This window comes from Palaemon carinicauda, chromosome 10 (genome assembly GCF_036898095.1).
Source record: "Palaemon carinicauda isolate YSFRI2023 chromosome 10, ASM3689809v2, whole genome shotgun sequence".
NCBI classification, from domain to species: domain Eukaryota; kingdom Metazoa; phylum Arthropoda; class Malacostraca; order Decapoda; family Palaemonidae; genus Palaemon; species Palaemon carinicauda.
Window position 1 is genome coordinate 21,292,167 of NC_090734.1, and position 12,500 is coordinate 21,304,666.

The 12,500-nt window shown below is 36.4% G+C and overlaps 2 protein-coding genes across 2 annotated transcripts in view; one reads left to right on the plus strand and one right to left on the minus strand.

Annotated features, from left to right (window-relative positions):
- LOC137648389 (uncharacterized) overlaps positions 1-12,500 on the minus strand; it is a 102,272-nt gene that overhangs the window by 28,915 nt on the left and 60,857 nt on the right. The window lies entirely within an intron of this gene.
- The window catches only part of LOC137647880 (uncharacterized), a 5,815-nt gene continuing 3,172 nt past the window's right edge, over positions 9,858-12,500 (plus strand). The window contains exons 1-3 of the mRNA XM_068380834.1: positions 9,858-10,159; positions 11,114-11,220; positions 12,102-12,500. The exon at positions 12,102-12,500 is cut by the window's right edge and continues 436 nt beyond it. Coding sequence (XP_068236935.1) covers positions 10,090-10,159; positions 11,114-11,220; positions 12,102-12,500 — 576 coding nt within the window. The 5' untranslated portion in view covers positions 9,858-10,089. The remainder of the gene's footprint in view (positions 10,160-11,113; positions 11,221-12,101) is intronic.

The window sequence follows — 12,500 nt, forward strand, 5'->3', positions numbered from 1 at the left end:
GACGTGAGTGCATTGTAATTTACACATTCACAATGTCTGCAAAGGTCTTCGCTCGTTTGGCACAATAAACACAAGTAGGAATAACTCTTTAAAGGCTCCCAGTAGGCAGTAATGGATAAACACCAGGAAAGTCTTTTAAGCACTCTCTCTCTCTCTCTCTCTCTCTCTCTCTCTCTCTCTCTCTCTCTCTCTCTCTCTCTCTCTCTCTCTTCTCTCTCATTTTACATGACTTGATCTCACCTTTTATATTGTACTATAATTCTAAAAAACAGAACAAAAAGGATATATCTTTTCAGCTCCTTAAACGGTTAAAAAAGCAAGTAAACAGGCAATGGGAAAAATTACCTTCAAAATACCCAGGTTTTGAACGAGGTGCAAAATATACAAGCGTTTTGCACGGTGAAATACATTAAGAAGAGAAGGATGACGAAAACTGACATATATTTTTTCTTAAAAAAAAAAAGAAAAAAAATCCCAAATGATTTTGGCAAAATAAAAGAAATCTTTTTATGAGTGAGCGCATACGTATCTGACATAACTGCTGTCCCAATCAAGGATATTTTATGTTTTTTTTTTTTTATAAAAGATTTCTCAAATATTAATGTACACATGATTTAAACTCTTCGACAAGCACAAGTTGACACGGGTTATCAAAATTTTGTGTCACGCTTTTTTTACCTTAATCATTGTTCAAATGATTTTTTTTCCTCTAGCAAATTTGACATATGCTTGAAAATTAAATTTGTTATGATATCTAAATCTTTGTCTATACGCTTCGGGAACAATTTTATATACATAAAATCGTAGTTTTTACCTTGTCATACTCTGAACTGTCGTTTATAGCCATAGCCGAATAAAGTTCAGCCGCCTAGCCAATTAACATTTCTTGTAGTATAATAAGCCAAACAGGCGAGGCATCATTTTCGAATTGCAGAAAATATTTGTCTACTGATTTTACCAGAAATTTTGGCACTAATCGAATATTCTCTGCAGCATCAAATTCGAACATGACACGCGATAACTCATATCTAAACTGAGCACCTTATAAAAATTTTCCGAATTAATATTCTCTCTCTCTCTCTCTCTCTCTCTCTCTCTCTCTCTCTCTCTCTCTCTCTCTCTCTCTCTCTCGCTGTTCCATTTCTAATCTAATCACCTGAAATTCTATTGTATTTCAATTCTGAAGTAGAGCTTGTTTGATTCTCCGCGTCAGGGAAATCATGTGAAATGAAAATTTCTTCCCCCTAAAACTTTTCAGCTGCAATAATTTTCACATCACTTTTCCATGGACGATTTTACTTGAAAATTAAGACATGAACTTACAGCTGCTTATTCTTGTTTCTTCAAAGATTCAAAAACTACCTGGTTGTGATTTTAAAAAAAAAATCTTTCTATCTCAAATACCATCTTTATAAATGTTGGGTTAAATTGTTAAAAACAAATGCATTCGAGTCGGGCCTCCAATTCTGTTATTGGTCTGAATTACCGCTAAGTATACAAGCAAAAAGAAAAAAAAAGAAAAAAAAACACACACACAGTGACGTGATTTGAGAGAATTTATCAACAAAACTTGAAAAATAATTTACATATTCATAATGTCTACAATAGTCCTTACTCGTCAGGCACAATAAACAAAACATGGGATACGTCCTTAGAGGCTTCCAGTAGGTTGTAATAGATAAAGACCAAGGTCTTTTAAAATCTTTGTGTGGGTCTGTGTAACTAATTTTTACATGATTTGGTGTCACCATTTATATTTTACTACAACTCTAAAATCCAGAAGAAAAAGGACAAGTCATTTTAGCGGCTTCTAGAAACAAAAACACAAAAATAGATAAGCCAGCAAGTGGAAGAATAACCAGTCTAAATATATTAACAACACATGTTCCAAAGACTAAATAGTTCAAGAGCTAGCAGCCGTTTATTTACCGGAGATTACCAAAATTCTAGTGGGTATTTTTGGAAAGGGTCTACCGTGGGACATCCAAAAATGGGTATCTTTAAGTTGGGTAGTGGTGGGTGTGGATTTTATTAACCCCTTTTGTCCGAAAACGGACTTTTAATTTTTTGGCAAAATATGGGGGTTGGGGAAAGTAAATTGGCTGCAGCTCCTCTCACACTGGGCCTAGAATAAAGAACTATATACCAAAATGATACTATTGATCTGTAGATCTAATTCATATCAAACATAATTAATTAAATGATTATTTAGGGTCAACAGGGGTCAAAAGGTCAAGGTCAACCCTTTGAAATGCCGGTTTTGGGTTTTAGCTGTATTTTGGCTAAATAAGACATCAAAATTTGTCCAATGTTAACTAGATATGAATAGAATCTAAAGAAGAGACACAAATAAAGTTTTTTGAAGAAGACGGGATATATTGCAGCAATATGACTGATATGACAAAATTCATTACTAAACGGTTCCTGTGAAATTCCCTCGTCAAACCGTTTCAAATTTAGTTTATAGATGGTTCACCTGTATTACTGAGATCTGTGTTATTGACTGTGTGTGCGCACCTGTTTTGTCTTTAAAACATTATAAAAACATTTATTTCTTAATAAATGTAATGAAAACCACCGTTCCGCTGTAAATAGTCTGCCACTAATGGCTGTGAGCTCTCGTTAAGGTCATATGGTATTTTAATGCATGCGTTTTTCCCTTTTTTCAATTGCTTCATCCGCAGTAATGACGTATGTCCGTGGACCTATTATGTAGCTCAAAATCATTGACGAAATTTTATGCAGATTTCCGGCAGTGAGAGATAAATAATCAGTTCAGTTCATGTGTGTAATTTCGAAAGTGTTGATTCACAACTCCTTACACAAGTCCATTTTTTTATGTAAGTATATGGCTGTTTACAAATAAGTAGAGTCCTAGAAATGAACTATAACAGTTTCAAGTTTTCAGGTTGATTTTGCTGTTAACACGGCAGCCCTCGCAATGGCTAGTGGGACTGGTAATCAGCAGCCAAAAAAAAAAAAAAAAAAAAAAAAAAAAAAAAAAAAAAAAAAAAAAAAAAACACTGCCCTTACCTTCGCAGACAATTGACTAAGCTTGGTGTATTGGAATCAGGGGTTTTACCAAATGTCTGTATATTCTGCAAGGAAAATCGAAAGAAAATTCGAGGAAAGGAACAAACACTCACCACATGTGCATGCGATTCTTAGAAAAAAAATATCAAAGAAGCTTCTCGTGCTCTAAATGACAGTGAACTGCTTGTGATGATAGGTGACATTGGGTTTCATAGCAAAGAGGTGAAATATCATAATTACTGTAAACGAGCATACCTGAATCAAAAGAGGTACACATTAAAGAGAACAGTGTCTCCTGATAGTGACAATGCAAACAGTATTGCTTTAACAAGTATATTCAATACATTGAATCCTCAGTCATTGACAATTATCGGCCTGAATAACTTGTTTCATTACATCGGCATTACCTTAGATTTCTAGACCAAATATTTGAAGTTGAGATTATACCTCACAAAGTCTCAACTTTAGGGGATAAAATTGTGAATAGAGTCAAAATAGATTGTTTAAGTAGGAGAGAAGGTTTCGTAGTGTATTCTAGCAAGGCAAACAAAAAAAAATTGGCCCTTTCAACAGCTTCAAAACTTAGCATCAGAAGAGCATATTGTGGCTGAAGCAGCCTCTACATTGCGTTTTAACTCAAGAACTTGATCTCAGTATTGTCCTGTTCTATCCTCTCTTTCCAGTTCCTTTCTCATTGTGTCATATAACCGGTGATATGAACAAGACATCAAATAACCCATTAATGGAAAATTAGAAGCAATGGGAACCCTGAATGCCATACCAGAAAGGACTGATGTCTATATTATTGATGCTATGTTCTTCCATACGCTTGACATGCTATCCACCTATGGTGGGATGGTAATGTCCATTTTGAAACAAGCTTGTAGCACTGGTGAAATTGTACACATTGTCTGTGACACATATCCTAATGGGCCAAGTATCAAGGATATTGAGCATGACTTGCGTGGTAGGGCACCCACTACCTACATAATCCCTGGTTTGTCACAGAATAGACTGCCAGATCTCAACATGGCTTGGAGCACACCACAATTCAAAACAGAGTTTTTAGCCTTCTTGAAGGATGAATGGTCATCAGATAGATATGCAACGACTCTTCAGGGACATCAGGTCTATTTTGCAGTGGAACATGAATGCTACCTTTACACTTCAGCAAGTGGAACTGTCAACAGGATCCTGGTTCATGAGCTTCAGTACAGGCATGAAGAAGCCGATACACGATTACTCTACCATGCAAACTCTGTTGCTGTTAACCATGGTGTGGCCTCAGTGATTGTCATTCGCAGTAACGACACTGACGTCTTCATCCTCATTCTCTACCATGCTAGGTTTCTTAATGCACAGATTTGGATGGATGCTGGCTTGAGTTCTAGAAATTCCAGGCGTTTCATAGATATGTCACATCTTGCAACCAAACTAACTGGACCTATATGTGATGCTCTACCAAGCTTCCATGCTCTGACAGGCTGTGATTACACACCCACTTTTATGAGAGAAGCAAAGTGGAAGCCATTTGAAATAATGAGAAACAACCCTAGGTTTACATCACCAATTAGTCACCTTGGAGACTCAGATGTCATTGATTCAGATGTTGCTGTTGTAGTTGAAGGGTACTTGTGCATTTTCTATGGAGTTCGGAACCTGACAAGTGTTGAAGAAGCCAGGCTTCAACTTTTCCGCAAGTTGTATGTCCCAAAGAAGGAAACTGATCCGTTGGATAAAATCAAAACTACAGACCCCTGTTGTCTTCCTCCTTGCCAAAGAGTGTTACAACAGAAGTTGCTAAGAACTAACTTTGTTGCACACATATGGAGGAATGCAAGGGAAGTCGATCCAATCTCATTTGGTCCGAAGGACATGGCTGGAAAGTCCAGAATGGCAGATTGATGAATGTCTGGTTTACTGGCTCAAATACCTCTGATAAATTAATCGTTGAAGAATCTGATGTACAGGAAGATGATGATGATGAGGATGATGATGATAATGATGATGATGAAAGTGACACTGCGAGAAGCCATTCTTCGGATGAAGAAAAGGAAATAGATTTTTAGAGAAGTCCATAATAGTAATATAGCTGGAATAGATCCCACTTTCTTCAAAAAACTTTATTTGTATCTCTTTTTTTTATATTTTATGCATGTTTTGTTAACCTTTAGCAAATTTTGATGTCTTATTTAGTCAAAATACAACTAAAACCCAAAACCGGCATTTCAAAGGGTTGACCTTGACCTTTTGACCCCTGGTAACCTCTAATAATAAATAAATTAATTTAGTTTGATATCAAATAAATCTACTGATCAATAGCATCAGTTTAGTATATAGTTCTTTATACTTTCCCCAACCCCCATATTTTGCCGAAAAATTAAAAGTCTGTTTTCGGACAAAGGGGGTTAATAAAATCCACACCCACCACTACCCAACTTAAAAATACCCATTTTTGGTTGTTCCATGGTAGACCCTTTCCAAAAATACCCACTAGAATTTTGGTCATCTACGGTAAATAAATGGCTGCTAGCTCTCGCTCTAAAAGGACCTCACCCGCCACAACAGTATATGAATCATCCATCTTAATGTTTTTAGTTTTTAGAACATTATATTTTAATTGTTCTTTACTTTTGTAGGTTATTTATTCCCTTGTTTCCTTTCCTCACTGGGTTATTTTTTTTGGGGGGGAGCCCTTGGCTTAAAATATCTTGCTCTTCTATAAAGGGCTGTAGCTTAGCTAATAATAATAATAATAATAATAATAATAATAATAATAATAATAATAATAATAATAATAATAATAATAATGGAAGTTTTACGGTCGATATTTTTCTTTCTATTTGTGGGTTTGCAGAGAACGCTCGTTGTTTAAAGGCTGACGACCCACTTTCGAATATAGAACCGGATGAAAGGGATATGGTTTTGCCTAGATTGACGAGAGAAAGAGTGATGAAAAAGTTCGAAATAATTTATCTCTCTCTCTCTCTCTCTCTCTCTCTCTCTCTCTCTCTCTCTCACCCTTATATTATGCTCTTTATAGTCACTACAGTATTATTAATCTCTCTCTCTCTCTCTCTCTCTCTCTCTCTCTCTCTCTCTCTCTCTCTCATCTGGCTCTTTATATACAGTTTATGTTTCCTATTTCCCGATCAAACTCCTGCACTTAATAATGTTCTCCAATTCGTCTTATGTTCTATCTATATCCTCAAAGTCCTTCCATACTTTGTTATAAATCTCATTGTGAATGATTTACAACACATCTTTGCTTTTACAAATTCTGTTTTTAGCCTCTTTTGGTCGTAAATGGAAGATTCTGTTATTGTTATATTTTTTTCTGAAATCATAGTCTACAGAGACTAGTGGTTTATAGGCTGGAGTTCAGGGTTACATCCAGCTTCCCTAAGAATCAATCCCTTTCCTAAATAGCTTACATGTGCTGTTTCAAGTAGCACGCTCTTCTACATAAGTCCTGGGGCTATATAGGCTCCTACTATCTCAAGATTCTTTTTAAATTACGCAGGTATGGTCCCAACTAGTCCTACTTCTACATTTTTATTTCATAGCCTTCTCAATTGAAATCGCAAATTACGGACTTTTCAAATTTTTCTCCCCGATTATCTTTCGCTCTTGATCACCAGGTGCTGCGACATCTATGAGGGGCATTTTTTTGTTGTTGTTGTCTTGTTGATCAGAGTGACCTCTGGTTGTACCGCACGAGTTTCATACACGCTCATACTGTACACTGTAACAATTTATATCATTCATCTTATCACTCGCTGCACGAGTACAGCACCAATAGGTACATCGCTGGCAATGGTGGAGAGGAGAAGTGCATGTGGCACAGGAAAAGTGAACGTAGCAGTGCTTGATACAGCATTTTCTCGCATTGCAGAAGGCCTTTTCTTGAAGGAGACCCCACTTCAGGTCTTTTGGCTTACCCTTGAATGAGGCGTAGAGGAACGCAAAATTAGCGTCGATGGCTAACAGTTGATAATGCCCAAGAATTCTTGTAGTGTTTTGACGGTTAAGGGCGTGGGAAAGTTCTTAAAGGCCACTATATTCTCAGGTAGGTGGGTGGACTCCTTCAGGAGGGATGCGGTGCCCTAAGAACGATACTTCATTGGCGCCATAAGTACACTTATACCGAACTACAAGGCCGATCTATTGTAGGTGGTCGAGCATGATGCATATGCGACGGAGAAGCTCCACTATGGAGGAAGTGAACACAAGAGTGTCATCCATGTGGCATTGAAAAGTGATTCCACCATTACAAAAGCCAAATCAGGGGGTATTGAGGTTGTATGTACCGAATGGGGTGGTGATGGCGGTCTTGGGGATATATTCAGGGTAATGGGCACCTGATAATACCCCTTCAGGAGGTCAAGCGTGGATAAAACCTCCGCTTTATGCAAGTATGAGGACACGTCAGCGATGTTTGGAATGAGATAGTGTCCGGTTCTTTTTACATGTTCAAATGCATGTAATCCCCACACAGATGCAGGGAGCTATCTCTCCTCAGGATGATATGTAAGGGTGGAGACCATGGGCTTAAGTCGTTTTGTTTGTTGGCTGCCAGCCAATCTGGTGCCAGACACCTGGTTTGCCTGTCAATTCCGACATCTATCCGCTGAGGCGGAATACAAATGAACTCTTCAACACATGTCTGGGAAAAAGGATTCTATTGCCGATGCCCTGTCGAGAAACACATTGGCCGCCATTCTTTTGGGATTGGACTACAATACCATGGCAGAAGCCCAACGAAAAGATTCACCATACCTTGCATGTAGGACATCCTGCACATCCCTCTGTTGGCAAGACGGCCTCCTTAGATGAATCAACTTCACCCTACTCTGTGACGTAAATACTGGTAGACCTAGACCATAGATATCTGCTCCCATGCTACGCCAACAGGTGTTTGATTTCATTCATGACCCTTCCCATCCATCGCGTTGATCCACTGCACAGCTACAGAGGAAGCTCATCTGACATGATATTACTAAGGATGATAAAGATTTAGTCGACACCTATACTTCATGCCAAACTTCAAAAAAAGTACATTGACACACTGATTCAGGAGTAGGTACCTTTCTTCAACCTCAGAGTTTTTTTTTTTCCACAATCTCGTCGACATTACAGTTCCCCTACCCCCATCATTATCTGTTTACAGTGATTGACCACTCCACTTATTGGCCTGAAGCTATTCCCATGAAAATTGCAACGTCTGCCTAATTTACATCTGCCTTATTCTCTGGGTGGATAGCAAGATTTGGTATCCTTGAACAAATTACTTCTAATAAGGGTATAACTTTCCCCTCTCAGCTGTGGACATCATTAATAAATCTCCTGGGAATCACTCAACATCAGACAACTGCATACAACCCTACTGCCAACGGAATGGTTGAACGTTTTCATCTTATCTTCAAAGCAACTTTTATGTCACACGACAAGGACTCTAACTGGTTTATTCAGCTTCTCTGGGTCCTCTTGGGAATAAGGACCACTCCTAAGGACACCCTGGATGTCCGTGCAGCTGAAATGGTGTATGGCGACCCGTTGTTTGCCACTGCCTGATTATTTCTATTGACACCACGCCACAGTCATGTTATGGAAAAATCTACTCCATGCCACCTGACTTAAAAGCTCCTAGCGAAGCAACACATACCGACAGATTTGCACAGGGCATTGCATGTTTTCCTCTGCAACGACACCAGCAAACCACTGTTAAAGTCCCTTACACGCGCTCTTTCCTCATGATGCTTTGAACGACGAAGGCGTTCTTACTTAACATTTGTGGCAAAGAAGACTGGATCTTCATTGGCCGCATTTAACCTGCACATCTCCTACCTAATGACCCGCCTAGAGTACGCCCCTCAAGAGCAGGGCACCCCATTTCACATGTATGTCTTTTTTAAAGGGGGAGCACTGTTATTACAAGTGTTTAGGACATACTTCGTCCCAGTAATGGTATTTTCTTTTTTATTGTATATCTTGCTTTATACCGCACTGTTAATAGAAGATCTTTAAGCATGTATTTTCATGAATTGATATGTTTGAATGTTTGTGACCTTTTTCCACTGAAACTATTGCATGTAAGCTAGCTGTGTGTTAAAACAAAGTTAATTGCACTCCCCTCGCTACTCAGTTACAACCTAATGACTCTCCTGCACAGTTATGCATTTTTAATCCCCTTTGTTTTGAAAAACCGTTCGCAAAATGTTGACACTACAATTCTATTTTTATATTCTGTGAATCACTCCTTTTCTCACTCGACCAGCATTAATCTAATCTAGTTTCAAATATCTACATGGGATAATAAAAATAATGATATATCTGTTCATAAGTATTTCGATTTTACTTTATATATTGAAGATGGAGAATAGTTGGTCTCTTTCTAGGCTTATACGAAGTCAAATGTAGTTTGATTTATTTTCGTTTTTTTCAACAATATATATATATATATATATATATGTGTGTATATATATATATATATATATATGTATATATATGTGTGTATATATATATATATATATATATATATATATATATATATATATATATATATATATATATATCATGAAAGAGTTTAACTAGATTTTCAAATACCTCAATTATGAAAAGAAGTGTGTTTATACTCTTTTTCGACCTAAATTTGCAATATACTTTACCAACTTTATTAAATAGGACAAATAATTTTTAAACCTGAATAATTATTCTGGAGGTGAAAAAGCTAGAATATTGTGTATATTTCCTGCTAGGGATATTTGATGTGAAAAAATAAGTATCCAGGATTAAACTGTTAGAAAAATTAAATGAGAAACTCGATGCCATAATTACATGATAGTGTACCTTTATTACTCCACAGATGTCTTTAGGTTGAGATAAAAGATTAGGAGCATAAACTTTTTTGAGAATCTCAAAGCGTTGAATTCTTGCTTACTATACATTGTTTGAATATCGTACTAAGTGCCATTATTATTAATATTATTTCTTCATAAAGAGATCAAGAAAACCTCATCTGGGAGTAAAACTACCTATATAACCATTTGAGATGATATGGAGTTTATCTTAAAGGAACTAATTATTCTACTCCTGGTGACATTCTCTGCAGCTGCACATGACTTTGGTAAGTAAGGTTTTGTTCTGTTAATATATATTTTACCATGTGAATAATGATTGCATTTTCAAAAGAAAAAAAACTAGTTGGTATGTTGATTATAGCCCTTTTTATTGTTTGTAATAATAGTGAAATTACGTCCATTATCCGACTGTTCTACTAGGCATGAATGCCAAGTTGTCCTGATATCATCAGAATGCAAATTATGTTTCAACTGATATTCCTGTATATGTATTGCCTCACTTTTAAGTATAGTATAATGATATAATTAACCATGTGATATTTGTTCATGAATAAGATTATTTCCATCGAAATGGCTCTTTTGGAAATAAGTAAAATTATCTTAATATTTTGCCTATGCCCTGGTGACAAGCAAATTCATAATTCTATTCTTATTTGATAGTGCTGAACGATATCTTGATTTAAGATCTTTTGAAAATGATATTCAGCCACTTTTTAATTAAAAGAAAAAATAACAAAAACTTATTTAAAGATTTAAAGGTCACTCATGAATGGAAGAGACAAGAGACATGACAATGCTTTGAGACTGATTATGTATACAGAAGATCAGCACTCATGCACCCTCTCCATCAAGCTAGGACCATGGAGGAGCATGCAATGGCTGCTTATGACTCAGCAGGTGAATCTATAGGCTACCCCGAACCCCTCATCCCTAGTTCACATGAATAGTGAGGTTACAGAGTACTAGAAACTATAGAACTTGATAGACAATGTATTCATATGATTAGCACCTAAACCCTTTCTCCGTCAAGCCTGGACCAGGTAGGACTAGGTAATGTCTGATGAGGAGTCAGCTGGTAGATCTATGTAGGCTCCCACAAAACCCCCTCCCTAGCTCATAGGAATGGAGAGGTTATAAACACTACAAGAGACTAGCAAGCGTGATAGTTTTAGAGATTGTACTGTCATAAGAAATGTATATTAATTTTCTTCGTTTTTTAGTAGTGAAACCTGCATTTGTGGAGAAAGAACAGGATCTTCACGTAACAGCATATGTAGGTCAGACAAGTCGACTTCCTTGTACTGTAAAGCATCTCTCTGGGAAAAGGGTAAGTCTGTCTATCACGTACCATATGATGATTATGAATTCAGTCCTAAGAGAATGAGGAAACTTTTGCTATTCTTCTTAACATTTTAATTTCATTATGAATATAGCATTTTTAAAATATTCACTATCGAATTCATTTAGGGGACGTAATTGTGTCGTTTTTTTTTTTTTTTTTTTTTATATATAAGCATAGCGCAAAACTCCGCAAACAATATATTCTACTCAATGAAATGGTTGTATAAGATATAAAGAACATTTTTTTTTTGTTTACCTCATAAGAAACGGTCTAAGTTAGTGCTTGAAAAGCAATAATTACGAACATTTAGAATAAATAAACACAATAAAATTTCGTTCTATTGCATTTTCAGTCTATTTGATCGGGACATTGATATATTGAAATCATTGTGATGTGTATATAGCTTTTAATCATGAAGACCGTTAGTTCCTCCCTTTTTTATGACTATTTCTAGTTAAATGATGCTAGTGAGACTTTTGTAAAATATTTTACCCAAGAAAAAATCTATAAAATAAGAAAAAAATATCATAGAAGCATTTTCCAAGATGTTTTCATAGCAATTCAGTTGTGTTATTGTATGATGATATAATGTTGTGAAGAAGCATGTTTTATATAAATAAAATTATTGTTAATATAATTTTCAAAGGGAAGGAAGTCCTTATCTGCGAAAAATTGTATTAATTAATCAAAGTATTATTTACATGTAAAATAAAAGTCTAAATTATTTTGATATCCAGAAGTTATCACCCCAAAAAATTATTTTTATTAACTGAAGTAAAAGATCAAACATTAGTCAGAGGAAAATTGTATTTCCAAAATGGCAACTGTCCGTAATCTTATTAACCTATCTCCTTTTCTCTCCCAAGGTTTCGTGGATTCGGGAGAGAGACCTGCAAGTTCTATCAACTGGACGTCACACTGTTTCAACAGATCTGAGAATATCAGTCTTGTCAGGAAGAAGATTGAAACCCAGGAGTTCAAGGGACCTTGCCTTCCCAATGCAATTTCGTGGCCGTGCGTTAGAGAGAACAGGCGGCTATCTCAAAGATCCGGGAACTGGCGATTGGATGATAAAGCCCTCTGCTCCTGAGAGATCTTATTCCCATCTGGAAGATGAAGATAGAATCAGGATATATGACCCATACTTCATTTCTATTAGACGAAGAACCTCGCCTATGAAATTGGTCAGTAAAAATTCATCGGGATATTATCATAATCACATATTACTGAATGAGAATAAGAAAGTAAAAAGACTGAAGAGGAAT